The sequence below is a fragment of the Amblyomma maculatum genome, chromosome 4 (assembly GCF_055883805.1).
Source record: "Amblyomma maculatum isolate TAMU_Amacu chromosome 4, ASM5588380v1, whole genome shotgun sequence".
Taxonomy (NCBI): Eukaryota; Metazoa; Arthropoda; class Arachnida; order Ixodida; family Ixodidae; genus Amblyomma; species Amblyomma maculatum.
Genome location: NC_139347.1, coordinates 179,210,986 through 179,238,498, shown reverse-complemented (window position 1 = coordinate 179,238,498; position 27,513 = coordinate 179,210,986). Strand labels below are relative to the sequence as shown.

Below are 27,513 nucleotides of genomic sequence, written 5' to 3'. Positions count from 1 at the left end.
TAATGAGGCAGAGCTCGAAGATGCTGGCTGTATAATGACGCATGAAGGCCAAGCAAAGTTCACGCACTTTCAAGGTAGCTGTCATGCAAGGTTGGACCGAATATATGTTCCCATTGATTGTGTGCCCTTGTGCTCGGAATATCAAACACTTCCCATGAGCTTTAGTGACCACTCCCTTGTAATGATTACTCTAGGTATGAAAAGTAAGGCAACAAAGTTCTATTGGGAGCTATGGAAATTTATTGAAAAACTGCTGCTGGATGAAGAGTTTACCACTAAAGTTAAAGAATATATTACGCATATGGTACAAAATGACTCTAATTTGATACAAGCATGGGAGCAGTTTAAGTGCGATATAAAGATAGCTGCTATTGACCGAGCATGCACTCTCCGACGTAAAGAAAGAGAGCAAGAAAAAGAACTTTGTAGCACACTTGAATACATGCTTAGCATGGAGAGCGTTAAGCCTGGCTTGTTTGCCCATGATATAAAAAAGATAAAAACCAAACTTGAGGTGATAGATGAAGAGTAGTATCGCGGTGCGGTGATAAGGGCACGCAGCGAGAAATTGTGGCTCGGAGAGACGCCCACGAAACGGGCACTTAGTGATGAAAAAAGGTACGCAGTGTCAAAAGAGATAAATGAAATCTGCTATCAGAACGTAGTTACCTCGAAAAAAAAAGCGATTGAACGGGCGTTTGTAGAATTTTACAGGGAATTGTTTTACCTGAAAACACCGGACATTGAACGCTTCAGAAAAGACTTTCTGTCGCTGATGCCAAGAGCAGAAGATGAAGTGGCGCAGACACTTGAAGCAAGTATTACTTCCGAGGAAATTGAGGCCGTTATCGGGGAATTAAATTCCAAAAAGTCACCCGGACCAGATGGTCTTGGTGCTGCCATATACAAGGCCTTTCCAACTGAAATGGCTGTTTTACTGGAAATAGTTATTAGTGAATGCTACGAAAAGAACGTACCTCTTTCGTCTTTTCGAATGTCACACGTTGTACTAATCCCGAAAATAGATGACCATGTTAAGCATCAGTCTGTAGCGTCTTACCGTCCTATAAGTCTAACGAATGTTGACTATAAAATTTACATGAAAGTATTAGGGCGACGACTCCAACGTGTAATTACTTCTCTTGTAGGCCCACATCAGACATGCGGTATAAAAGGAAGGACCATTTTTACTAACATACACGCAGCAAGGAGTGTACTCGAATGTTGTGACGCGATGCATGACCACGTAGCCATGATGCAATTAGACCTCCACAAAGCATTTGATAAAGTGGTGCATGAAATTTTGTTCTCTGTTTTAGAGCATGTCAATGCTGGTTCCGTGATTACAAAGGGCGTGAAAATGGTTTACGAGTGCTGTTCAGCGAGACTGGTCGTGAATAAGCATTTAACCGATCGTATACCTGTTCAGTCGTCAGTAAGGCAGGGCTGTCCTCTGTATCCCCTTTTGTTTGCGCTTTATCTGGAGCCTTTCTGTCTATGATTGCTTACAAGGCCAAACATACGCGGTTATAGATTTTTTCAAAGTGAAGTTTGGGTTTTGGCATACGCGGACGATATTGCGGTTTTTTGTGCTGACCATGAGAGCGTGCAGGAAGTTGTAAAAAAAGCCACTTCTTTTTGCACTGCAAGTGGAAGTGAAATTAGTTGGGCGAAGTGTTTAGGATTTTGGCACGGAAACTGGCAATACGCGCCTGAACTGTTCTCCAGTATGCAATGGAGAATAACGCCAGGCAATTATCTTGCTGTGCCACTAAAGCATTACCGTGAAAGCAAGGAATATTGGGCCGGTGAAGTTGAGCAAGTGAAAACCCAAACAAACAAATGGGGAGGACATAACTTTTTTATGTTCGCAAGAGCTACCGTTTGCAATATGTTCCTAGTTGCAAAAATTTTTTACATGCTGCAAGTGTTAATCTATGTCAAGAATCTCTGTTCAAAAACTGCATAGGGTATTTGCCACGTTTGTGTGGGCTTCAACATGGGAGCGTACCAGTCGATGCAATCTTTTTCATATGGTGCATAACGGTGGACTGGGCTTGTCACATTTATACTTAAAGCAAATTGTAACAAGGTTCTTTTTTTTGCTCGATGAAAGCGATGTTTTTCTTAGAACGGTAATCCAAGTGCGATTGCGTGATTCATTGCAGGAATATGTAGTTTCAAGTATGTTTACAGGGACAATGGCTCTAAGTGCTTTTCTTCGCGAAGTTGTCGCGTCCTTCCAAATAGTGAAGGCGCGATTTTCAAATGAGTATATGTGTACTGTTACGTGAAAACGGCTGTACAAAGATTTATTGGAAACCTTTTTACCTGTGCTCTTTATCGCGCTGTATATGCTTTGGGTCCGGAGCGGGACGTGTTGAAAAGAGTGAAAAGAATGCCCCTCAGATCGTCCGCTAAATCTTTCTTTTTTCAATTGCATACCGGCACTCTTCCGGTGAAGCCATGGCTGGAAAGTAAAGGCCTTTTTGTGCCTTGGTCTGCTGACTGTTTAATTTGCAAAAAGCTGGAATCCATAGAGCATATCTTCCTTGATTGTCACGATGCGGTTTTTTTGTGGGACGTGCTACAGCGTACTATTAAAAAGGACTTACCAATAACGCCGTTTGGCATACGCTACCTTCCATGCGCCCAGCCAGGAGAAGTGCCCAGTGATTTATTAATGGTCTTGTGTATGCACAGCGTATGGAGAACGCGGATGGATGTTCGCCATGAGCATGTTGTCGTGCACCCAGCCCATCAGTATTTTGTTGAAAGTGTAATGTACACGCGTGATGTTTTCGGAGGGCAATCTGAACCCCCGGAATGGCTGCCTGTCTTGGACAAGCTCATGTCACCTAATCCATTCTATCACAAGAAACCTGTCAGAAAGTGACTTGTGTTTTTAATTCCATGCGAGTTTTCATCGTCCTTTGTAGTTGCCAAGTCGGTAATAAAGAAAAAAAAAGTCAGGATGGCCGAGTGTCTAAGGCGGCAGACTCAAGGTTTATTACTTTGCTCGCTATGCAAACTAACCGAGGCTTCTGGTCCACGGATGTGGGCGGTGGTTCGAATTCCGCTTCTGACACGTTTATTTTTGCCGTACTTCGAGAACGCAGTGTAGTGCAGCAACTAAAATCTGGCTAGAACAATGTCAGGATGGCCGAGTAGGATTCCACTTCGGGCCACCGAGCGTGACGGACGTGTGCTTGATGGGCTCCCAAGGAGCGGATTCAGCGTTTGGGCTGCGGTATCAGGAGTATGAGCAACGCTGCCAACTACTACCAAATGGTTCTGCCATATCTGCCATCAGGTTCGACTGTTTTACACACCGTTTTTTTTTGCATGGAGATGTCTCAGCGAGGCCTTATCGTGTGGAACATTTTCGAGATGCCCTCGAACGTATTTCATTGCTGCCGGAAGTTGTCGACGTTTGGGCTTATCAGATGAACCACCTGTGGGCGGTAACCTTCAAAGATGAAGAAGGAAAAAAGAAGATTCTGCAGGCTCCAGCTTTCGACGTGTAGGAACGTCGGTGTGTCGTGATTGACCCGTGCAATTAGGCCGTACGTCTGAAACCGTACTGGTTGTTACACGGCGCGCGCGACGAAGACGTGCGAGCATGAAGTAAGACTAAGCTTCCAAGAAGACGCACGCAGGAAAAATCGACACAGAAAGAAAGAGGCTGGACTTTCCACACTAATATCTGACGAATTCTGAAAGGCTGTAACCCCATTAAAATCAATACACTCACGTACGGCCTCAAACAGTTCTGCATGCGGGACGGAATAAAATAAATCTTGAACATCAATGGAGAACATGAACCCGATGCCCTTCTGCTCTTTTAAATAGGCGGTCACATCTGTCGCATTCTTGGTAGCGAAGGGATCATTAGTAATAAGTTTGTTTAACTTTACAAGAAGAAATCGGCTAATTTGCTGTTGCCATGAGCCGCGCTCGCTGACAATACATCTGAAAGGCATTTCGGGTTTGTGCGTTTTAACGGAAAAAAATATCTCCAGGTGACCCTTTTTACATTTGCTAATGCCATTCGCTAACCTGGTGAGCTGCAAGTCCTTGCACATGTCTACCGCTTTTGTCTTCACTCTGCAGGCTTGTCTGCTCACCTGAACAAAGTTCTTTGATACCGCTAAGGAGGCCTTATTGTCGTAGGTTGAAGCTGTCATCACCAGCTTCAACCTACAGGTGATGACAGCTTCAACCTACGACAATAAGGCCTCCTTAGCGGTATCAAAGAACTTTGTTCAGGTGAGCAGACAAGCCTGCAGAGTGAAGACAAAAGCGGTAGACATGTGCAAGGACTTGCAGCTTACCAGGTTGGCGAACGGCATTAGCAAATGTAAAAAGGGTCACCTGGAGATATTTTTTTTTTGTTAAAACGCACAAACCCGAAATGCCTTTCAGATGTATTGTCAGCGAGCGCGGCTCATGGTAACAGCAAATTAGCCGATTTCTTCTTGTAAACTTAAACAAACTTATTACTAATGATCCCTTCGCTACGAAGAATGCGACAGATGTGACCGCCTATTTAAAAGAGCAGAAGGACATGGGGTTCATGTTCTCCATTGATGTTCAAGATTTATCTTATTCCATCCCGCATGCAGAACTGTTTGAGGCCGTACGTGAGTGTATTGATTTTAATGGGGTTACAGCCTTTCAGAATTCATCAGGTATTAGTGTGGAAAGTCCAGCCTCTTTCTTTCTGTGTCGATTTTTCCTGTGTGCGTCTTCTTGGCCGGTTAGTCTTACTTCATGCAATGCACCAACTAGCCCAACAACGTGTTTTACGGAAGACGTGCGAGTGGCCCTGTCTCCGTTCGGAAAAGTAACGGATCTAACCAGAGACAAGTGGCGGGTGATTGGCTGCGTGGACAAGGCGTCCACGACTAGCTCCCTAACGCTGAAGCTACACGCAGGCGTCACCGTTGAGGATTTGCCGCACCAACTACGCGTTTCTGAGGACGTTGCTCTTGTCTACGTCCCGAACAGGGTCCCGCTGTGCCTCCGCTGTCGCGGAACTGGGCATATACGCCGAGAGTGCCGCGTTCCACGTTGCGGGTTGTGTCGCCGCTTTGGATACGAGGAGACCCACTGTGTGCGTATATACGCGAATGTTGCGGGCCCGGCTCGGAAAGGTGATGTGGCAGACCACTTGATGGATGCAGTCGATGCCGTGGAAACGACGCTGGAAGGCTCTGAAGAGACCAAGTGCGAGGAAACGCCCCTAGAAAAAGCCGCGGCGGCAGAGGAGCTTCCAGATGGAACTGTAGAAGCACCGCCAATTGCTGCGGGCGCAACAATTGAGGGAGAGGCGAAGGGAGACTAACCTCTTGCCTTAAACACGCCAGTAAGTTCACAGGAGGCTTCCACGAGCGAACCTGGAGACGTTGACATGGCCGCGGCTTACAGCATGCCTGCAAAGCCGGCACTTGAGGCAGTCAACGAGTGTGAAGCTGGCAGGAATGCGAACGGCAACGGGGAGCCACCGACGAAGGCCAACCTGGTCCGTCGTCCGAGCTTCAAACCAAGGCCAAACGTCCCTCCAGACCGGAAGACTTCGTCATCAACGCCTCCGCCTTAGCGGGGGCGAGTTTCGCAAAGCTGCTGTGATGTCCCGGTCAGTGATCGGGACTAAAGACCTTTTGAGTCCTGTACTGTATACTGCAACTGGCATCGCTTCACGACACGGAACGTTTGTTGTTTTACTATGTTGCTCTGCATTATAAGTGTGAGTAGAATGATCGTCGTCTTCTTTCTTTAAAATGGCTCGTTCTTTTCAAACTTGCCTACGCGTCGCAACGCTTAATATGAGGGGCCTCTCAGCGCGCAGACGGCAACAGCAGTTAAATAGGCTACTGCTAGATAATCATATCGACTTACTTGCAGTACAAGAAACAAAAATTGAAAGTGAAGAGCAAACAGATCGAATGGTCGAAGTTTTTCGCAGCAGATGCAACGTATGTGCAAGCCATGCGGTTCAAAAATCTGCCGGATGCATTATTTTAATCCGCAGGGCTATCAGCCAAGTTGAAGCAGTGATAACATGTGGATCGAGTAGATTAGTAGTGTGTGATTTTCTCTTTGACGAAACTCCATGGAGAGCAGTGTGTGTTTATGCTCCGAATAAGCGTGCCGAACGTGAGTGCTTTCTTGAATACGTCGAATCGTACCTGTCTTGTGAGAGCCGTATATTATTGCTTTGTGACCTCAATTGTGTATGCGGCTCAGAGGATAAGTCAACCAAAAATGTTGTGCATGACACTAGCGCAGAGTTACTTTTGAGAATAGTTAATGAGATAGAGTTAGACGACGTTGGCAATGTGCTCATACCTGAAGGCCAAGCGAATTATACGCACTTTCAAGGTAATTCGCATGCTAGATTTGATCGCATTTACGTACCTGTGGCGACTATCCCAATCTGTTTCAGTTACAAGTGTGAGCATGTCAGCTTTAGCGACCATTCTTTAGTTATGGTCACATTTGGCAGAAAGGAGAAAACCACCAAATTCAATTGGGAACTGTGGAAGTTTAATGAAAAAATATTAGATGATGAAACATTTGTTAATCAAGTAGAACGTATTACAAACCTATTACTGGGCAATGTGTGTGACTTTGTGCAAGCTTGGGAATTGTTTAAGTGTGACATTAAAGTAGCCGCAATAAACAGCTGAGGATGTGTCTTGCGGTTTAAGGAAAGAGAACGCGAAAAATATCTGCGTGGCGAACTAGACTATATGCTAAGTGTAGAAAGCATCGATTCGGGAAAATTTAAAGAAGAAATAAAAGAAACAAAGAACAAACTGGGAGTGATCGATGAAGACAACTATCGCGGCGCTATGATAAGGGCGCGGGCCGAGAGGCTGTGGTGTGGGGAAACGCCCACTAAGCGGGTTCTCAGTGATGAGAAGCGGCACGCGGTGAACAAAGAGATTAACAAAATTTATTACCAAAATGAAGTTACTAGTGTAAAGGCACTAGTAGAACGAGCCTTTTTCGAATTTTACAGAGACTTGCGTAGCAAGAAGCCAAAGGACCTTGATTGCTTTGCCAAGAGCTTTTTACCACTCATGCCCAGGTTGGATGATGACGTCAAGCAAATGCTGGAAAAACCGATAACAACCTCGAAAATTGAAAGTGCCATAGAAGAAGTAAGTCTTCATAAGTCACCTGGACCTGACGTGCTTGGAGCAGCCTTGTATAAGTTATTCAAGGTAGAAATAGCTGTGTGTTTAGTAAGGGTGATAACTGAATGTTATGAGAAAGACTTTGTCCCGCCATCTTTCCGCAAGTCCCATGTAGTACTGATTACGAAAACCGAGGATGCGGCTAGATTGCTCTTGTCGAAAACTACCGGCCAATAAGAATAACAAATGTGGACTATAAAGTATACGTGAAGGTCCTTGCCAGAAGATTGCAGAATGCCATTACAACCCTTGTAGGACCTTATCAGACGTGCGGAATTAGAGGCAGGACTATATTCACCAATACTCACGTGCCGAGAAGCGTATTTGATTGTTGCGGTGGGGGGGGGGGGGAGGGAGGGGGTTCATGCAAGATCGCGTAGCAATGTTACAACTAGACCTGCACAAGGCCTTTGATCGAGTTGGGCATGATATAGTGTTTGCACTTTTGGAGCATGTAAATGTCGGGGTGTAATCACAAATGGTTTTAAAAAGTTTACAACGACTACGTTGCAAAATTAGTCAAACAATAAATTGAGTGAATCCATACCGGGGCTATCCTCTGTTCGACAAGGCTGTCCATTGTCGCCCCTTCTCTTTGCCTTATACTTGGAACCTTTCTGTTTAAGGCTTCTCTCCAGCAAAGTTATTACAGGGTACACATTTTTCAATGTTGGAGTTAAGGTCCTAGCCTGCGCCGATGACATCGCTGTGTTTTGTGCGGACCAAGACAGCGTAAACGAAGTTGCCAAAGAAGTTGTGGAGTACCGCAAGGCTACTGGCAGTGCAATTAATCTGGACTAAATGTTTAGGTTTTTGGTATGAAGACTGGGAACACGCACCGGAACGCTTTTGTAACATCAGATGGACGATACCACCGGGAAAATACCTTGGTGTACCACTTGATCAGCATAAGAACACTAAAGAGTACTGGGAGGAAGAAACGCAGCGAGTTAAAAATCAAACGAACAAGTGGGGAGGACACAACTTTTCCATGTTCTCTAGAGCTGCTGTGTGTAACGTATTTTTGGTTGCCAAGATATTTTATGTTCTTCAAGCTCTATCGATGACGAGAGCGTCTGTACAGAAACTTCACCGTGTATTTGCAACGTTTATATGGGCATCCACATGGGAACACACGAACTGGCGCAATCTGTTTCACGCAATTCAGAATGGGGGCCTTGGGTTGACGCATCTGTTTCTCAGGCAAATTGTGACTAGATTTTCCTTTCTGCGTGAGCAAAGTGACACCTTTCTAAGGGCTGTAATCCAAGTGAGATTACGCGAGTCACTTTCTGATTACGTCATGTCTGCTTTTTCAAAACCGGTGGCATTAAGCCCCTTTTTGCGGGAAGTTGTTTTATCTTTTCGCATCCTTAAGGCAAGGTTCTCAACTGAATATCTGTGAATTGTGCCGCGGAAGAAGTTGTATAATGATCTGCGTGATGTGTTTTTGGCAGCGCCAGTGTACCGCACTGTGTATAATGTAGGGTATGAACGTGACGTTTTGAAAAGGGTAAAACGTACGCCTGTCATAGCTAGAGCAAAATCATTCTTTTTTCAATTGCTTTCCGGCACTCTTCCAGTCAAACCATGGCTGCAACACAAAGGGCTCTTTGTACCTTGGTCTATTATCTGTATTATTTGCAGGAAACCCGAGACCATTGAACACATCTTCTTGGAGTGCCATGACTCAGTTTTCCTCTGGGACATCTTGAAGCGAACCTTAAAAAGGAATTGCCAATAACGCCATTCGGAATTCGACATCTGCCATGCGCCGATCCTGAAGGAGTGCCGAGTGACTTGCTGATGCTACTATGTATGCATAACGTATGGAAAACGCGTATGGATGTCAGGCATGAGCGCACCGTTGTACACCCCGCTCGACACTACTTCATCAAGAGCGTGGTATATCTGAGAGAAATTCTGCGTGCACAAGATAGTTATCTGGAATGGCTACCTGTACTAGACCAGCTGGCTTCAGTAAAGCCCTTTCAAATCTAGCGCTTTAGGCAGAACTTGCCTAGGGCTTTTAGCATTCATTTTGTTTTGCTTTGTTTTTGTGTATTGAGAGTGTATGCTGTGTTGTTGAAAATTGGTAATAAAGAAAAAAAAGTCAGAATGGCCGAGTGGTCTAAGGCGCCAGACTCAAGGTTAAATGCCTTGTCGATTAGTATGTGGGCTAAACGAGATTTCTGGTCCACGGATGTGGGCGTGGGTTCGAATGCCACTTCAGACACATTTTTTTCCTTCGTATAGTTCGCGCATGCAGTACGGTGCTTCACTTGAAATCTCTCTGGTGGCAGTGTCAGGATGGCCGAGTGGTCTAAGGCGCCAGACTCAAGGTTAAATGCCTTGCCTACTAGTATGTGGGCTAAACGAGATTTCTGGTCCACGGATGTGGGCGTGGGTTCGAATCCCACTTCTGACACATTTTTTTCCTTCGTATAGTTCGCGCATGCAGTATGGTGCTTCACTTGAAATCTCTCTGGTGGCAGTGTCAGGATGGCCGAGTGGTCTAAGGCGCCAGACTCAAGGTTAAATGCCTTGCCTACTAGTATGTGGGCTAAACGAGATTTCTGGTCCACGGATGTGGGCGTGGGTTCGAATGCCACTTCAGACACATTTTTTTCCTTCGTATAGTTCGCGCATGCAGTACGGTGCTTCACTTGAAATCTCTCTGGTGGCAGTGTCAGGATGGCCGAGTGGTCTAAGGCGCCAGACTCAAGGTTAAATGCCTTGCCTACTAGTATGTGGGCTAAACGAGATTTCTGGTCCACGGATGTGGGCGTGGGTTCGAATCCCACTTCTGACACATTTTTTTCCTTCGTATAGTTCGCGCATGCAGTACGGTGCTTCACTTGAAATCTCTCTGTTGGCAGTGTCAGGATGGCCGAGTGGTCTAAGGCGCCAGACTCAAGGTTAAATGCCTTGCCTACTAGTATATGGGCTAAACGAGATTTCTGGTCCACGGATGTGGGCGTGGGTTCGAATCCCACTTCAGACACATTTTTTTCCTTCGTATAGTTCGCGCATGCAGTACGGTGCTTCACTTGAAATCTCTTTGGTGGCAGTGTCAGGATGGCCGAGTGGTCTAAGGCGCCAGACTCAAGGTTAAATGCCTTGCCTACTAGTATGTGGGCTAAACGAGATTTCTGGTCCACGGATGTGGGCGTGGGTTCGTATCCCACTTCAGGCACATTTTTTCCTTCGTATAGTTCGCGCATGCAGTACGGTGCTTCACTTGAAATCTCTCTGGTGGCAGGGTCAGGATGGCCGAGTGGTCATTCTACTTCCGGCCACCTGCGTGTACGGACGGTGAATCATGAGCTCCGGCGGAGCGGCGATTGCGGCCCAGGCTGGCCGCGGTAACAGGCTTAACGCAAACGATGATAAGGAATATCAGCTCATTTTGCCGCATCTGCCCACCGGACGTGTTGTTTTCAACACAGTTTTTTTGCACGGCGACGTACGAGTGCGACCCTTCAGGGTTGAAGATTTCCGGGACGCCCTGGCCAAGACTGGTACGCTCCCAGACGTGGTGGCCTTGGGGGCCTACCAAATAAACCATGTCTGGGCGGTGACCTTGAGCAGCTCTGAAGCAACCAAGCGGCTGCTAGCCTTCAAGGAGCTTCTAGTGAAAGGCCGACGGTGTATCATCATTGATCCGGAGGATCAACAGGTGAAGCTTCGGCTCCACTGGATGTTGCATGGCGTGGCGGATGAGGATATCAGAACTGCTTTTGGGGCTTTCGGTGAGGTGACCGAATTTACCCGTGAGCGGTGGCGCGTCCAGGGCGTTCACGAAAAGGGCTCAACAACGAGAGCCGTACTCCTGAAGTTGAAGCCAGGGATGAAGATAGACGACCTACCTCATCAGATAAGAGTTGCAGGGGAGTTGGCCCTTGTTGTGGTGCCTGGGCGGCCAATGCAGTGCCTGCGCTGCTGCGGGACCGGTCATGTGCGCCGGGAATGTAAAATTCCGCGGTGTTCGACATGTAAGCGTTTTGGCCACTCCGAGGAAGATTGCGTACGGACGTATGCAGTGGCCACTGCACCGACAGCGAGGGCGGACATGACGGAGCTCCAAATGGATGTCGCAGAGACAGAAGAGGCCGCAAAGGGGGTCGGAGAAGCTGAAAAGCTAACAGCAACTACAGGCATGTTAGTGCCCCCGGGGGGCGGTGACGAGATAATCAGTAGGCCAGACAAGGAAGTCACGCTACCGAACAACGGACCGTCAGAGGAAGAAAGGGTGAGCGATGCCGAGAGCTCAAAAACTGAACTTCCGGAGTCTGCGGGCCGACAGGAAACCCTTGAAAAGAGCAGCGGCCGAGCGACCAACGTCCAAGGCCCTGCGAAGCGTGCCCACGACGAGAGCACAAGTGAGTTAAGCAAGGCAGAGGCAGCTAGCAACGACGAGCCGCCGATAAAAACGCCAATAGGGAGGAGGGCGACCTTCAAACCAAGACCAAATGTCTCGACGGACAGGAGAGCTGCCGAAAAGCCGCCCCTGTCACAAGGTCTGCCAGTCCAACCTCATGGCTCTGGTGTCAACGAAAGCGTCTAGCGCCATGCTAGACGTGAGAGGTAAGCACCATGCTCTTGGCCTCTTTTCACTCTAAGAAAATGGCTTATGAACTGTCACTAAAGATTGCGACCCTTAACGTGAGAGGTCTAGCAGCGAAAAGGAAGCAGAGCCAAGTCCTGCGCCTTTTAAATGAAAATGACATCGATATACTTGGAGTTCAAGAGACAAAAGTCGAGGGTGAACAAGAGACCGAGGGCATGGTGCAACGTTTCACGTCGCGGTTTTACGCAGTTGTCAGCCATGCAGTCGGTACTTCTGCTGGATGCGTCCTGTTTGTGAAGAAGTTGCCGGGTCTTGTAGTGCAGTCGCATGCTTCTTTTCAGTCGGGTCGGAGTGTGGTCCTCGATTTTAGTTTTTGCTCGGCTGAGTGGCGTGCTGTTTGTATATATGCACCTACTATAGTTGAGGAGAGGGCTGCTTTGTTTGATTTTGTTGAAGGGTATTTAAACACGGATAAGCAACTTGTCTTTCTGGGAGATTTCAATTGTGTACTGAGCTCCGGTGACAAAACTAGCCATCGTACATTTAGGGATCGTAGCACAGAGGTACTTTCGCGCTTGATTGACGAGTTTGCACTGGAAGACGTTGCAGAGTGTCTCACGAGCGAGCGACGGGTTCAGTATACTCATTTTCAGGGTGCTAGCCACGCCCGCCTTGACAGGATTTATGTGTCCGCAGAACTGGCCCCAAAATGCCAGGAGTATTATGTTTTGGCGGTAACGTACTCAGATCACTGCATGGTTCAGTGTACAATTGGAACAAGAAAGGGAGGTAGCGGTTTTAATTGGGAATTGTGGAAGTTAAATAATAAACTGCTGAATGACGAGCAATTCACGAGACTAGTAGAAGAAGAAATTGGTAAGATTTGTCAGGAGGACACCCACGAACTGGGTCAAGAATGGGAACTCTGTAAGCAACAAATTAAAATCAAAGCTATAGAAAAAGCCAGCTGCATACGGTTTCAAGAAAAACAAAATGAAATGCATTTAAGATCTTTGCTAGATAAATTGTTAGCCCTGGAGTGTAACACGCCAGGGTTATACATGGACGACGTTAGAAAAATAAAGCAAAGACTTCAACTGAATGACGAAGACCGTTATCGCGGAGCAATGGTGCGTGCGAGAGCGGAAAAATTGGCCATGGATGAGACGCCGACAAAAAGATCGTTGGGAATAGAAAAAGCAAATGCAAGGCGAAATCACGTGGCAGAGGTAGATTGGGCAGGACGCACAGAAACCGATAACGAAGGAATCGCGAAAGCTTTCCGGGAGTATTATGAAGAGCTATTTTCGTCCCGAGAGGTTAATTTGGACCGTTTTAAAGAATCCTTTCTTGACGCAATGCCAAAAATTGATGAAGAACAAAAAGAAAGACTGGAGCGGCCAATAAGCGAGCAAGAAGTGCAGCAGGCAATAGAAAATTTAAACCCAGGGAAATCACCCGGGCCTGATGGCCTGAGTGCGGTTTTTTATAAAGCGTTCAAGAGACAGCTATCTCCTTTGTTGTGTGCCTTATTTAATGATGCGTATGAACTGAAGGCACTGCCTGCGTCTTTCGGATCGTCGCACACAGTACTTATTCCGAAAACTGACCAACCAGATAAGCTTAGGCAGTTGTCGTCTTACAGGCCCATAGCTCTGACAAACGTTGATTACAAGATTTATATGAAGGTACTTGCTGGCAGATTACAAACGGTTATATGCGAACTAGTGGGCCCTCACCAAACGTGCGGTATCAAAGGGCGATCTATCTTTCAGAACATTCACAAAGCGCGAAGTGTGCTTGAATGCTGCGATGCAACTCATGCATGTGTTGCGTTACTGCAGTTGGACTTGGAGAAAGCTTTTGATTGTGTGGCACATACTATTCTGTTCAGTATATTAGACTATGTTAATGTCGGCTCTGTTATTCGAGAGGGAGTGGCCTTGGCGTACCGTAACTGCACTACGAGATTAATTGTCAATAAGTCACTGGGGGCCCCCATCAACGTACGACGTTCGGTGCGCCAAGGTTGCCCCCTCAGCCCTCTTTTGTTCGGCATTTATATTGAAACATTGTGTTTAAGCATCCTACAAAACAATGACATTGATGGTCTTCGACTGCAGGAGTCAGAAGTCAAATTGCTGGCTTACGCAGACGACGTTGCGGTTTTTTGTGTGAATAAGCAGAGTATAAAGAGGGCAGTGGATGTGGTAAAACATTTTAGCAAAGTCACAGGGAGTAAAGTTAACTGGGGTAAGTGCCTGGGATTTTGGCACGGAGAATGGCAGCTGACCCCCGACACTTTCGCTAATGTGTCGTGGGTTACAACGCCTGCAAAGTACTTGGGTGTGCCCTTGGAATTCTACAAGGAAAGCGAGCCATACTGGCTAGAGCAGGTCAGAGAAACCCGTGAAAAAGCGGAGAAATGGAAAAGCGCTCAATTATCAATATTTGGAAGAGCCGCAGTTTGCAACCTGTTTTTAATTAGTAAGTTATGGTATGTAATGCAAGTGTTGCATTGCTCCCGTGTAAATGTGCAAAAATTGTATCGAGTTTTTGCGGTGTTTGTTTGGGCCTCGAGTTGGGAGAGGTGCAGTCGGACAAATTTGTTCCGGCAGGTGAAGCATGGGGGGCTTGGTCTGGGTCATTTGTTTGTGCGACAGATTGTCAACCGGTTTATGTTTTTTAGGGATGCCAGTGATCCATTCCTGCGCACAGTGTGTCAACAAAGACTTGGTCGAGCGTTGCCTGATTTCGTAGTTTATACTCAATGTATGCCGGGCTCTGTTTTTGGATTCTTTAGGGAAATTGTTGTGAGCGTGAAATTCGTAAGCGCACGTTTTTCGAAAGAGTATTTAAGTAATGTTAACAGGAGAACGTTATACAAGGATGTCTGTGAAATGGTGTTCCCGGTGTCCTTGTACCGAGCTTTATACTATGGAGGCACAGGAAGTAATGTATTAAAACGCGTAAAGAAATTGCAAGTTGCTACGGGAGCTAAAACGTTTTTCTTTATGCTACATACCGGTACTTTGTGTGTAAAATCATTTATGGAGGAAAAGGGTATGTTCCTACCGTGGGGGGCCCGATGTCTCATCTGCAAACAGCCAGAGACAATAGATCACGTATTTTTGCATTGCTGGGAGGGGGTATATTTGTGGGATGTTCTGCAAAGGACAATAAAAAAGCAGTTGCCACTTGATTCCCATGGCATTAGGTATTTACCATTGGATAAACATGATGATATGCCGTTAGACCAGGTTATGTTAATGTGCCTCCACAGTATATGGCGCGCACGAATGGCTGGTTATCACTGCGATCCAGATGCACGGCCAGCCCGCATGTATTTCCGCGAAAGTGTGCAGCGATGGCTCGAAGTGCTTAAATTGCAACCATGTGCTCCTGAGTGGCTGTCAAAGCTGGAACCTTTGACGGTGCTCAAGGAATTTTAACATGACAATGCCTGCCCCTCAGTGGGGGTTAGGCAACGCGAACTAGTTTTGTGTACATATATTATTCCTTTGTTCATGTTGTTCTGAGTTCCAGTGCGGTGTATTTGTGTCAAAGTCAGGCAATAAAGAAAAAAAAAAAAAAGGATGGCCGAGTGGTCTAAGGCGCCAGACTCAAGGTTAAATGCCTTGCCTACTAGTATGTGGGCTAAACGAGATTTCTGGTCCACGGATGTGGGCGTGGGTTCGAATCCCACTTCTGACACATTTTTTTCCTTCGTATAGTTCGCGCATGCAGTACGGTGCTTCACTTGAAATCTCTGTGGTGGCAGTGTCAGGATGGCCGAGTGGATTCCACTTCCGGCCACCGAGCGTGACGGACGTGCTATCATGAGCTCCGTTGGAGCGGCGTTAGCGGCTCAGCCGAGCCGCGGAAACAGGATTACTGTCCATGATAACGGGGAATACGAAGTAATGCTGCCCCACCTACCTACAGGTGGTATCGTTTTGAACACAGTATTTTTGCACGGCGACGTTCGTGCGCGGCCGTATAGGGTCGAGGACTACAGGGATGCCCTCGCCCGTTTGGTATTGCTCCCTGAGGTTGTAGCCCTGGGAGCATTCCAAATGAGTCACGTGTGGGCGGTTACGTTTAGAAGTTCAGAGGCCATGCAGAAAGTGCTCGCGGCTGAAAGCATTACCGTCAAGGAACGTCGGTGCATCATTATCGACCCCAACAAGCAGGAAGTACGAGTCAAGGTGCACTGGGTTCTCCATAATGTGACTGACGAAGATGTGCGGGTGGCCTTCCGACCATATGGTGAAGTGACGGAAACGTCGAAAGAGAGGTGGAGTGTTCAGGGCGTCACCGAAAAGGGGTCCACAACAAGGATGTTGAGCCTGAAACTGAACAAAGGTGTCACGGCTGAAGACATTCCCCACCAAATCCGTATCGCAGGTGAGCCAGCTCTTTTAGTAGTCGCAGGGAGGCCCCCCCCTTTGCCTGCGATGTCAAGGGAAAGGCCACATTCGTCGCGACTGTCGAGTGCCTAGGTGCTCGCGTTGTCGGCGATTTGGGCATGATGAGAGCGAGTGTGTTCCCACGTACGCCAGCATGACGGGCCCGGCAAGGAACTGAGCTGGCTGAACATGTCATGGATGAGGTGGAGGCTGAGGAAGCGTCAAATGAAGCAGGGGTGTTGCCATCTGCTGCTGCAAAAGACCTGCAACCTTCAAGCGGTGAGGACACAGTGGCGACGACAGCCCCGCAGCATGAACTGCCTCAACTCGAACAGGAGGAGAAGAAAAATCAAGAGAAGACGCTTACTGTCGAATTGGAGGATACCTCAAAGAACGAACCAAGCACCCCACAAAATGTAAAAGATGCAACCATGGAAGACACCACTGTTTCGGCCACAAAACGCTCTCATCTTCAAGCGGTACAAGGCGACCAGCCAAGTGACGGTGCAGCAGCGGGGGAGCCGCCCACCAAAGCGACACCGACGCGGCGAGCGCCATTTAAACCAAGGCCAACTATTCCGCCTGATAGAAGAACAGCAGAAGCGACGCCGAAATAGCGCTGCTTCTGTGGTAACTTTGTCCTTTTCGGATGCCGGAGCAACTTGCGCGACACTTGACTACGCATGGAGGACGACCCAGAAGAAGCGCGTCGAGCCTCTAGTAAAGGCTGGCACAGCGTGGACACAAGTGTTAATCCGCTGAGCACGGAAACCGCTGCCGCGACATGGTGCCCTGAGGTGAGCACTGCACGATTTGTGTGTTCCTCCAGAGATAAGGGAATAATAATGCATATACCATTGCGCGTAGCGACGTTGAATGTCAGGGGGCTGGCAGCGTTCAAGCGTCAGCGTGAAGTCAGCCGAATTTTCTTAGAAAATGATTTGGACATTATCGCTGTGCAAGAAACCAAAATTGAGAGTGAGGAACATACAGATCGAATGGTTGCCAATTTTCGGTCGCGATACAATGTGTGTATATGTCATGCTGTTGGAAGGTCGGGTGGTTGCGCCTTATTTGTGAGAAACAGTCTGGGCATTGTGGAGAAAAATGTCGTAGCATCCGAAGAAGGCCGGTTACTGGTTGTTGACTTTGTACTGTCTGGTAGTGCTTGGCGTGTTATATGTGTGTATGCACCTAACAATCAGACTGAGCGTGTTGTTTTTTTGAGAAGGTTGAAGTGTTCTTAAATTGTGCGAAAAGTGTTATTATTATGGGTGACTTCAACTGTGTCTGCTTAACAGAAGATCGAGTACCCAAGTCCCCGATCCGCGATCAGAGCGCTCGGTTGCTGAACTCACTAATTCAAGGCTATAATATGGAAGACCTTGGCAGGGTACTGTCCCAAGGCTTACATCCCGGTTTTACGCATTTCCAACGCGGCAGTAATGCGAGACTAGACAGAGTGTACGCCAGCTTGCAAATTGTCACAGCATGTGAAAAATACGATCTAAAGCACCTCTCGTTCAGCGATCACAGTCTTGTTATGGTTACGTTTGGTAACAAGCCCAAAACGTCACGGTTTAGTTGGGACCTCTGGAAGCTTAACGTAAAACTTCTAGAGGATGAAGAATTCATTGTGCGAATTAAAGAAGAGATAGCTAAAATGCCCTCGACTCGCTCATGGAGCTACGCAGCAAAGTGGGAATCATTTAAGAACGACGTCAAGGTGATTGCGATAGAACGAGGAACAATACTTCATCAAAGATGTCAAAAAATGGAGAAAGAATTGCAGTGCAATTTGGATTTCATAATGTGTATGGAAACAGCAGCGCCTGGCATGTACATAAACAAAATCCGAGAAATAATGAACCAGCTAGAAGCTCTGGAGACAGACAAGTACAGAGCGGCAGTGATAAGAGCGCGGGCCGAAAAGTTTGGGCAGGTGAAGCACCGAACAAACGTGCGTTGTGCGATGAAAGGCGGTATGCAACTCAGAAAGAAATCCGGCAGATTCGGTACCACAATGAGATTACCAGCGACAAGAAGGAAATTGAGCAGGCCTTTGTGGAATATTATACAGAACTGGTAGGGAATAAAAGAACGAGGTGCGAACTGCGTGATGAATTTTTATTGCTAGTGCCCAGATTAGATGAGCCCACTGTTGCTCGCCTAGAACAACCCATCAGCATTGGTGAAGTTGAAAGCGCAATTGACGAGCTAGTCCTTGGGGAGACGCCAGGGCCCGACGGCCTCGGGGCCGCTTTTTATAAGACTTTTCGAGATGAAATTAGCCCAGCTTTACATACGGTGATCACGGAAGCCTACAAAGAAAAACAAATGCCGCTGTCTTTTCGTACTGGTCACGTAGTGCTAATCCCCAAAACGGATGACCAAAGGAAACTGCAGTCGGTAGGGTCTTATCGCCCGATTACGCTGACCAATACCGACTACAAGATATTCATGAAGGTTCTGGCCAAGCGCCTGCAAAGTGTGATCATGCAACTCGTTGGACCGCACCAAACCTGCGGAATAAAAGGGCGCAGTATATGCACAAATGTTCATGTTGCGCGCAGTATTCTGGAATGTTGTGATGACTTTGCTGGGCGAGTAGCAATGATCCAACTGGACCTGGCAAAGGCATTCGATCGGGTATCGCATGAAGTTCTGTACAGCGTGCTCGAACATGCAAATGTAGGATGTGTCATTCTTCATGGTCTAAAAATGGTTTATGACAATTGCACCTTTCCAATCATTGTTAACAAAAGCTTAAGCGAAACTGTCCCCGTGCGGTCTTCTGTAAGACAAGGTTGCCCACTCTCTCCTTTACTTTTCGCTCTGTACCTGGAGCCATTTTGTTTTAAACTGATCAACTCCGAACTAATTAACGGTGTTCGTATTGAGTCGTCCCAGGTGAAAGTCCTTGCCTATGCGGATGATATTGCGGTGTTTTGTAGCGACCGAAAAAGTGTTCAAGAAGCAATTTTCGTTGCCAAAAAATTTTGGAAACAGACAGGCGCTGAGATTAACTGGGACAAAAGTGTCGGCTTCTGGCACGGAAATTGGGAAATTGCGCCGAGGTCTTTTGCCAACCTCCAGTGGACAACCGTTCCGTCGAAGTACTTGGGAGTGCCACTGCAATATTATAACAGGAGCGCCGATTACTGGAATGACGTGATGCCCGAAGTGAAGGAGAAAGCAGGGGCATTTCAAGGTAGAGAATTATCCATGTTTGCGAGGGCATACGTTTGCAATATTTTTCTCATCTCCAAATTGTGGTATGTTTTGCAGTTTCTTTCTATGTCACGCGTATATGTGCAAAAAATGCACAGAGTGTTTGCTGTATTCATCTGGGCGTCCAACTGGGAAAGGACAAAACGAACCAATTTATTTCGATCAGTTCGAGATGGTGGTGTCGGTCTCTCACATTTGTTTGTTCGGCAACTCGTCTCCCGTTTTATGTTTTTCAGGGATCAAAGTGAGACCTTCTTACGTTCAATGATGCAAGTGCGCCTAGCAAATGCTCTTCCAGATTTTATTGTGTCTACTGCAGGGTTGCCAATATGCGGGTTGAAGGGATATTTAAAGGAGATTGTTGACTCTGTCTATATACTGAAGGTTCGATTCTCGATAGAATATCTAAGTCTGGTGAACAAGAAAAAATTGTATAGTGACTTAATAGATGTCATGATGCCAGTTTCCTTGTACCGAATGATAAACAATGGAGGCCGAGGGCAAGATGTTTTACAAGGAGTTAAAAAGATGCCGATCAAAGCAAGTACGAAGTCGTTCTTTTTCAAACTGCACACTAGCACGCTTCCCGTTAAGACCTGGCTAGCTGACAAAGGAATATTTGTACCCTGGACCACAAACTGTTTATTATGTAAAAAGCCTGAAAACATCGAGCACGTGTTCATTGAATGCTCGGACCCGGTATTTTATTGGGATATTCTCCAACGTACCATAAAAAAGGATTTGCCCATAACACCTATAGGAATACGCTATCTACCAACAGACAATGATCACACAGGTATTCCCTACGACATGATAATGCTGCTCGGCCTCCATAGTTTATAGAAGACACGAATGGCAGTCAGGAATGCAGATGTCAATGTGCTGTCGGTCAGAGAAAACTTTGTTGAAAGTGTGTGCTATGTACGTGAAGTTTATCGGGCGCAGGTTGAGCCACCTTCATGGCTGAATGTTTTGGATGAACTGACCCAGTTCAGGAGATTTTAATGTATCACTTCAGCCAAAGCAGGCTGAAGTGTTTTTTTTTATTACAATGTATTTCATTTGTCTCAATAACCAGGTAAATAAAAAAAAAATCAGGATGGCCGAGTGGTCTAATGCGCCAGACTCAAGGTTAAATGCCTTGCCTACTAGTATGTGAGCTAAACGAGATTTCTGGTCCACGGATGTGGGCGTGGGTTCGAATCCCACTTCAGACACATTTTTTTTCCTTCGTATAGTTCGCGCATGCAGTACGGTGCTTCACTTGAAATCTTTCTGGTGGCAGTGTCAGGATGGCCGAGTGGTCTAAGGCGCCAGACTCAAGGTTAAATGCCTTGCCTACTAGTATGTGGGCTAAACGAGATTTCTGGTCCACGGATGTGGGCGTGGGTTCGAATCCCACTTCTGACACATTTTTTTCCTTCGTATAGTTCGCGCATGCAGTACGGTGCTTCACTTGAAATCTCTCTGGTGGCAGTGTCAGGATGGCCGAGTGGGGGATTCCACTTCCGGCCACCGAGCGTGACGGACGTGTTATCATGAGCTCCGGTGGAGCGGTGTCAGCGGCCCGGGAGGGCCGCGGAAACAGGTTTTTTGCTGGTGATGCCCAGGATTATCAAGTTGTGCTGCCGCAATTGCCAACAGGTGCGTGCGTTTTGAATACCGTCTTTCTTCACGGCGATTTGAAAGCCAGGCCTTTTCGTGTGGAAGATTTTCGCGACACGCTGGTCCGTCTCGGAATGCTCCCTGAGGTGCTAGCTTTGGGGGCGTTCCAGATGAACCATGTGTGGGCGGTCACCTTTAACAGCCCAGAAGCGACAAGGAAAATTTTGGAAGCTAGCGAGGTTCAAGTGAAAGGAAAACGGTGCCTTGTAATCGACCCGGCTAACCAGGACGTGCGGCTGAAGCTCTACTGGGTGCTTCATAACGTCCCTGACGAAGATATTCGTGTGGCACTAGCCCCATACGGCAAAGTAACTGACCTGTCTCGGGATTGCTGGCGCGTTCAGGGTATGGCAGACAAAGGTTCCTCTACCCGCACTGTAGGCCTCAAGGTAAAGCCCGGTGTGACACTGGAGGACTTGCCTCACCAAATACGCATTTCTGGAAGTACGGCACTACTAGTCGCACCGGGGCGCCCGCCGTTATGTCTGAGATGCAATAGCCGAGGGCACATCAGGAGGGAGTGTAAAGTGCCTCGCTGTGCCATGTGCAAGCGATACGGCCATGAAGAAGCTATGTGCTCTAGGTCGTATGCCAATGTAGCAGGTATCAGAGCGGGCAACGAAGTCCAGGAAGAACATCTCATGGACCAAGTGGACGCAGAGGAAGCAGCTGGTGGAGGGGGCGTGCCACCTACTGCAGACAAGGATGCCGCACTTGCTTCTGAAACAGAGGGACCAGTTAATGTGCAAACAAAGAGTATATCGGAAGCTTCTCCTGCGGCGGAAAACGCTGCGGACGAGAATGGTGGAAATAGGAGCGAAGCTCCTTGTGCATTGCCTGGGAAAACTCAGGAAAGAGAAGACGCCGTGATGTCAACCATGCCTACAGCAACGAAACGACTTCACGCCGACAGCAGCAACGATTCACACGGCAAAGGACACGAACCCAACGAGGAGCCACCAGTGAAAGCTCTGAACAACCGAAGGCCGTCTTTGAGAGTGGCACCCAAAATTCCGCCCGAGCCGAGACCCGAGCGAAAACCGTCGGTGATGCCACCGACGTGATCCCCAGCCAAGTGAGTGTCGGAGCAGCCAACGAGCGATGGCTAAGGCAGGGACAGCTTCTCGCGGTGATTTAAAAAACGCCGTGTCTGTGAACTGTAGGCTGCAAAAGACTGTGCAAGGGGGAGAAAATGAGATTTCGATCCGGGGCTCCAAAGTCGAAGGTAACACCATGCGGTTCGGGAGCTCCTTGAGAAAAAAATGGCAGTGAGCATAGAAACAAGTTTGCATGTGGCCACGCTGAATGTGCGCGGCTTGTCCACTCGGAGAAGACAATATCAACTAAGTCGGCTTTTCATGGAAAACAACCTCGACGTCATTGCTATTCAAGAGACAAAAGTTGAAAGTGAGGAAGCAACAAACCGCATGGTGGAACCTTTCAGAGCACATTATAATGTGTGCGTTTCGCACGCTGCTGGCACAGCGGGTGCCTGTGGCCGTTTTGTTAAGAAGTCCTTGGAAGCAACCATTGAAAGTGTTTATACTTGTGGCAGTGGCCGTCTAATAGTGTGTGACTTTATACTGCAAAGAAACAAGTTTAGAGTCATTTGTTTATACGCTCCAAATAAGGAGGGTGAACGCAAAATGTTTTTCGAGTCAGTTGAGCGCCACCTAAACACAGATGAAATGATCATCGTAATGATGGGTGATTTTAATTGTGTGTGCCGATCCGAAGACCGAACTAGGCAGGCGCCTGTTCGAGATGCGAGTTCGTTGTTTTTGAACGAGCTGGTTCACGACCGCGGACTAGAAGATGTAGGGTTATTTATGTCGAATTCAACATCACAATGGTTTACCCATCACCAGCGAGGCAGCCTCGCCAGACTGGATCGAATTTATGTATCTGCAAAAGTAGTACCTGTGTGCACCAAGTATGGTGTTAAAAACGTTTCTTTCAGTGACCACAGTTTGGTAATGGTGATACTGGGTCCGAGAAAACCGCCCAAATTCAACTGGGATCTGTGGAAATTCAACGTACAGATTCTCGAGGATGAATCATTTGTTAAAAAAATTCAAAGAAAAATTGACGACTTGCTTGTTCGTTGGCAGGAAAGCTACAGTGAGGCATGGGAACTGTTTAAACAAGAGGCGAAAATGATTGCGATCGAAAGTGCCGGTGTAATGAGTAAAAACAAAAGGAAGAAAGAAAATGAACTGCGAACTAAGTTGGATTTTTATTTAAGCGTCGAAGCATCGTCGCCAGGGCGATTCAGTAAGGAAATCAAGGAAGTAAAGAGCGAATTATAAATAATCGACGTAGACAGATACAGGGGAGCGGTAATCCGTGCGCGCGCAGAAACTCTGTACATGGGTGAAACTGCAACAAGACGGTCCTTATCGGACGAAATAAGTTATCGTACGCGCAACGAAATAAGAGCGATAACGTTCGGGGACAAGGTTGTGCGAGATAACCATGCGATACAACGCGCTTTTGTGGATTATTACTGTGAATTACTTGGTCGGGAGCAACAACTGGAAGAAGGGTTTGAAACGCATTTCTTAATGCTCATGCCGCAAATAGATGATGAGATGAAAGCAAGTTTAGAAGCGCCAATTACCGTTACAGAAGTAGTGTGTGCAATAGACGAATTAAACTCAGGCAAAGCGCCGGGACCTGACGGGTTCGGCGCCGAGTTTTATAAAGCGTTTAAAGACGAGTTCGCTATAGTCCTACACCACGTAATAGAAGAAGCATACAGCATAAGGCAATTGCCTCCGTCTTTTAGGCACAGTCATATGGTGCTGTTTCCCAAATCGGACGATCCTACTACGCTGTTGTCAGTACGAGCATACCGACCGATAACGCTTGCAAATACAGACTATAAGATCTTTGCGAAAATAGTAGGCAAAAGACTCCAACGCGCAATACAGAGGTTGGTAGGGACACACCAAACGTGTGGTATCAGGGGGCGTTCAATTCAAACAAACATCCACGTGACTAGAACTATCCTAGAGTGTTGTGAAGCGTACTGTGAGAGGGTAGCAATGATACAGTTAGACTTAGAGAAAGCGTTGATAAAGTCGCTCACAAAATCCTGTTCAGTATCTTGCAACATGTGAACGTCGGGAAGGTACTAATAGAAGGAATTAAGTTATGCTATACTAACATGTCCACCAGGATTGTAGTCAATAAGGCATTAACCACTCCATTTCAAGTAAAATCATCTGTTAAGCAAGGGTGTCCCTTGTCGCCTTTACTATTTGCCTTGTTTTTGGAGCCCTTTTGTTTAAGCATTATAACCAACAATGCTATCACCGGTTATCGATTTTCCTCAAGTGAAGTTAAGCTTTTAGCATACGCGGACGACATAGCTGTATTCTGCACTGATGAGACCAGTATCACTAACGCGGTAAGCGCAGCAACAAAGTTCTGCAGGATGACGGGAAGCAGCATTAACTGGGAAAAATCTATAGGAATCTGGCATGGGGAATGGGGTCCCACGCGAGTACGTTTTGAAAACATGAAATGGTCACGCTCGCCAACGAAGTATCTCGGTGTACCCCTACAACACTATAAAGACACGTCGGAATATTGGAAACTGGAAGCAGAGCAGCTCAAAGAAAAAACCGCGAAGTTTGGTGGGCGGGACCTATCCATCTTCGCGAGGTCAACTGTTTGTAACCTGTTTCTCGTAGCGAGAATTTGGTATGTTCTGCAAGTCATGTGTGCATCGAGAGGGAGCATACAAAAGCTACATAGGGTGTTCGCAGTATTTATATGGAGGTCGACATGGGAGCGCACAAGCCGCACGAACCTTTTTCGTACAGTAAAAGGGGGCGGACTGGGTTTGGCTCACTTGTTCTTGAAACAAGTGGTTTCGAGGTTTTTGTTCGTGCGAGACCAAGGGGATGCCTTTTTAAGGACTGTGATTCAAACCCGACTGTGTGATCATGTGCCATCTTTTATTGTGTCTTCAACTCGTGTTAAGGGATCAAGTGTGCGCGGATTTCTTCGAGAGGTTATTGGGTCCTTTCAATTTCTCCAAGCACGCTTTTCAGTAAAATACCTGGGTGACGTAACCCGAAGGCAATTGTACAAGGATGTTGTTGATGTATGCATGCCACAGCCAATGTATCGCTTGATGTATCCAAAAGGTAAAGGTGAAGATGTATTGAAGAGAGTGAAGCGGATGCCAGTTCGACCTTCGGTAAAAAGCTTCTTTTTTCAAGTACACACTGCAACTCTACCAGTGAAACCATGGCTCGAGCAGAAAGGTATTTTTGTTCCGTGGACAGTAAACTGTTTCCATTGTAGAAGACCAGAGACAATTGATCATATTTTTCGTGAGTGTTCTGGTGCTGTTTTTCTGTGGGACATACTACAACGCACTTTAAAAAAGGACTTACTGCTAACACCATATGGCATCTGCTTTCTCCCTACATCAAACGATGGAGGGGTGCCGCATGATATGATAATGTTACTATGCATGCACGGCATATGGCGCACTCGGATGGCGGTACATCATGCAGATCTAAACCCCAGGCCCGCCAGAGAGTACTTTATGGAAAGTGTACTGTACATTCGTGAAGTATGTAAATCGAGAACAGACGCACCAGAATGGTTGCCGGTGTTAGATGACCTTGTTAACTTGAAGCGTTTTTAAACACATGTGCTAGCCAAAGGTTGGCAAGCGCTTTTAACTACGATTGTGTGTATATGTAAACATGTATTGTATTGGCCGCAGATCAGGCAATAAAGAAAAAAAAAGGATGGCCGAGTGGTCTAAGGCACCAGACTCAAGGTTAAATGCCGTGCCTACTAGTATGTGGGCTAAACGAGATTTCTGGTCCACGGATGTGGGCGTGGGTTCGAATCCCACTTCTGACACATTTTTTTCCTTCGTATAGTTCGCGCATGCAGTACGGTGCTTCACTTGAAATCTCTCTGGTGGCAGTGTCAGGATGGCCGAGTGGTCTAAGGCGCCAGACTCAAGGTTAAATGCCTTGCCTACTAGTATGTGGGCTAAACGAGATTTCTGGTCCACGGATGTGGGCGTGGGTTCGAATCCCACTTCTGACACATTTTTTTCCTTCGTATAGTTCGCGCATGCAGTACGGTGCTTCACTTGAAATCTCTCTGGTGGCAGTGTCAGGATGGCCGAGTGGTCTAAGGCGCCAGACTCAAGGTTAAATGCCTTGCCTACTAGTATGTGGGCTAAACGAGATTTCTGGTCCACGGATGTGGGCGTGGGTTCGAATCCCACTTCTGACACATTTTTTTCCTTCGTATAGTTCGCGCATGCAGTACGGTGCTTCACTTGAAATCTCTCTGGTGGCAGTGTCAGGATGACCGAGTGGGGATTCTGCTTCCGGCCACGCCAGTGAACGGACGCAGGATGCAGGGCTCCTCAGGAGCGGCTTCAGCGGCCATGTCAGGCCGCGGTAACAGGACTGCTGAAAAGGACAACACTTACCAGGTCGTTTTGCCTGCACTTCCAACAGGTCGGTTTGTTTTGAATATCGTTCTTTTGCACGCCGATATCAGGGCCCGCCCGTACCGGGTGGAAGATTTCCGGGATGCTTTAGCACAACACTCGCTAATCCCCGATGTTATCGCTATAGGGGCGTATCGGATGAGCCACGTCTGGGCCGTCACTGTCAAGGATACTGAAGCCGTCAACAAGATTGTCAGTGTAGGTGAGCTGTCTGTGAAAAACGGTCGCTGCTTGGTGATTGACCCGGCGAACCAGGACGTGCGACTCAAACTTCACTGGCTACTTCACAACGTGCCAGATGAAGATGTTCGTGCTGCATTTGCGCCGTACGGAAAGGTGTCAGACGTTTCCCGGGAGCGCTGGCGTGTTAAAGGTATGCTGGAAAAGGGCTCTACAACTAGACTCGTCACGCTGAAGCTGAAAGCTGGCATGAAGCTCGACGACCTGCCGCATCAGCTGAATGTTAGCGGTGAGCTCGCGCTCGTCATTGTGCCAGGCAGACCCCTGTTGTGCCTACGCTGCCGGAGTACGGGTCACATCCGCAAAGAGTGCCGGGTTCCTCGCTGCGGAAACTGCCGACGGTTCGGGCATGAAGGCAACCAGTGTGCACGAACCTACGCTAGCATTGCCGGACCTGGGACCAGTGAAGACTCGTCCGAGTTAATTATGGACGAGGCGGATGCGGAGGAGGCTGCTGACATTAGAGGTCAGTCAACGAAACAGGACGCGCCTTCCATGACGGATTTAACAAAGGATAAGGTGACGGTCTCAAATGAAAAGAATGAACCTCGGCATGTCTTGAACGCTCCATCCCAGGACCATGAAAGCGAGTCAAAGGAACGGTCAGAAGACTTAACCAAATTTTCTGACGCTGAGGATCATCTCAGTACTGCGCCTTCCTGTACTGATGCCATGGAGGTTGGGCCGGAGACAGCA

The 27,513-nt window shown here is 47.3% G+C and overlaps 2 protein-coding genes, 6 non-coding genes and 3 pseudogenes across 8 annotated transcripts; all 11 read left to right on the top strand.

Annotated features, from left to right (window-relative positions):
* Positions 1 to 3,261: 3,261 nt before the first annotated feature.
* Positions 3,262 to 5,374, top strand: LOC146193624 (uncharacterized; annotated as a pseudogene).
* A 4,135-nt stretch (positions 5,375 to 9,509) lies between these two features.
* TRNAL-CAA (transfer RNA leucine (anticodon CAA)) lies at positions 9,510 to 9,633 on the top strand. The gene is made up of 2 exons: positions 9,510 to 9,547; positions 9,588 to 9,633. It is a non-coding gene; the product is annotated as a tRNA-Leu (tRNA).
* A 260-nt stretch (positions 9,634 to 9,893) lies between these two features.
* TRNAL-CAA (transfer RNA leucine (anticodon CAA)) lies at positions 9,894 to 10,017 on the top strand. Its single transcript has 2 exons — positions 9,894 to 9,931; positions 9,972 to 10,017. It is a non-coding gene; the product is annotated as a tRNA-Leu (tRNA).
* A 68-nt stretch (positions 10,018 to 10,085) lies between these two features.
* On the top strand, positions 10,086 to 10,209 carry TRNAL-CAA (transfer RNA leucine (anticodon CAA)). The gene is made up of 2 exons: positions 10,086 to 10,123; positions 10,164 to 10,209. It is a non-coding gene; the product is annotated as a tRNA-Leu (tRNA).
* A 5,354-nt stretch (positions 10,210 to 15,563) lies between these two features.
* On the top strand, positions 15,564 to 16,801 carry LOC146193620 (uncharacterized; annotated as a pseudogene).
* Positions 16,802 to 19,164: 2,363 nt separating this feature from the next.
* Positions 19,165 to 20,503, top strand: LOC146193619 (uncharacterized; annotated as a pseudogene).
* Positions 20,504 to 20,701: 198 nt separating this feature from the next.
* TRNAL-CAA (transfer RNA leucine (anticodon CAA)) lies at positions 20,702 to 20,825 on the top strand. The gene is made up of 2 exons: positions 20,702 to 20,739; positions 20,780 to 20,825. It is a non-coding gene; the product is annotated as a tRNA-Leu (tRNA).
* A 128-nt stretch (positions 20,826 to 20,953) lies between these two features.
* Positions 20,954 to 22,146, top strand: LOC146193617 (uncharacterized). The gene has a single exon (XM_084602805.1). The coding sequence runs from the start codon at positions 20,954 to 20,956 to the stop codon at positions 22,142 to 22,144; it is 1,191 nt and encodes a 396-aa protein (XP_084458931.1). The 3' UTR covers positions 22,145 to 22,146.
* Positions 22,147 to 24,204: 2,058 nt separating this feature from the next.
* Positions 24,205 to 25,961, top strand: LOC146193616 (uncharacterized). The gene has a single exon (XM_084602804.1). It carries the CDS (start codon positions 24,250 to 24,252, stop codon positions 25,744 to 25,746), a length of 1,497 nt encoding a protein of 498 aa, XP_084458930.1. The 5' UTR covers positions 24,205 to 24,249; the 3' UTR covers positions 25,747 to 25,961.
* Positions 25,962 to 26,038: 77 nt separating this feature from the next.
* TRNAL-CAA (transfer RNA leucine (anticodon CAA)) lies at positions 26,039 to 26,162 on the top strand. The gene is made up of 2 exons: positions 26,039 to 26,076; positions 26,117 to 26,162. It is a non-coding gene; the product is annotated as a tRNA-Leu (tRNA).
* Positions 26,163 to 26,230: 68 nt separating this feature from the next.
* TRNAL-CAA (transfer RNA leucine (anticodon CAA)) lies at positions 26,231 to 26,354 on the top strand. The gene is made up of 2 exons: positions 26,231 to 26,268; positions 26,309 to 26,354. It is a non-coding gene; the product is annotated as a tRNA-Leu (tRNA).
* The last annotated feature ends 1,159 nt before the right edge of the window (positions 26,355 to 27,513 follow it).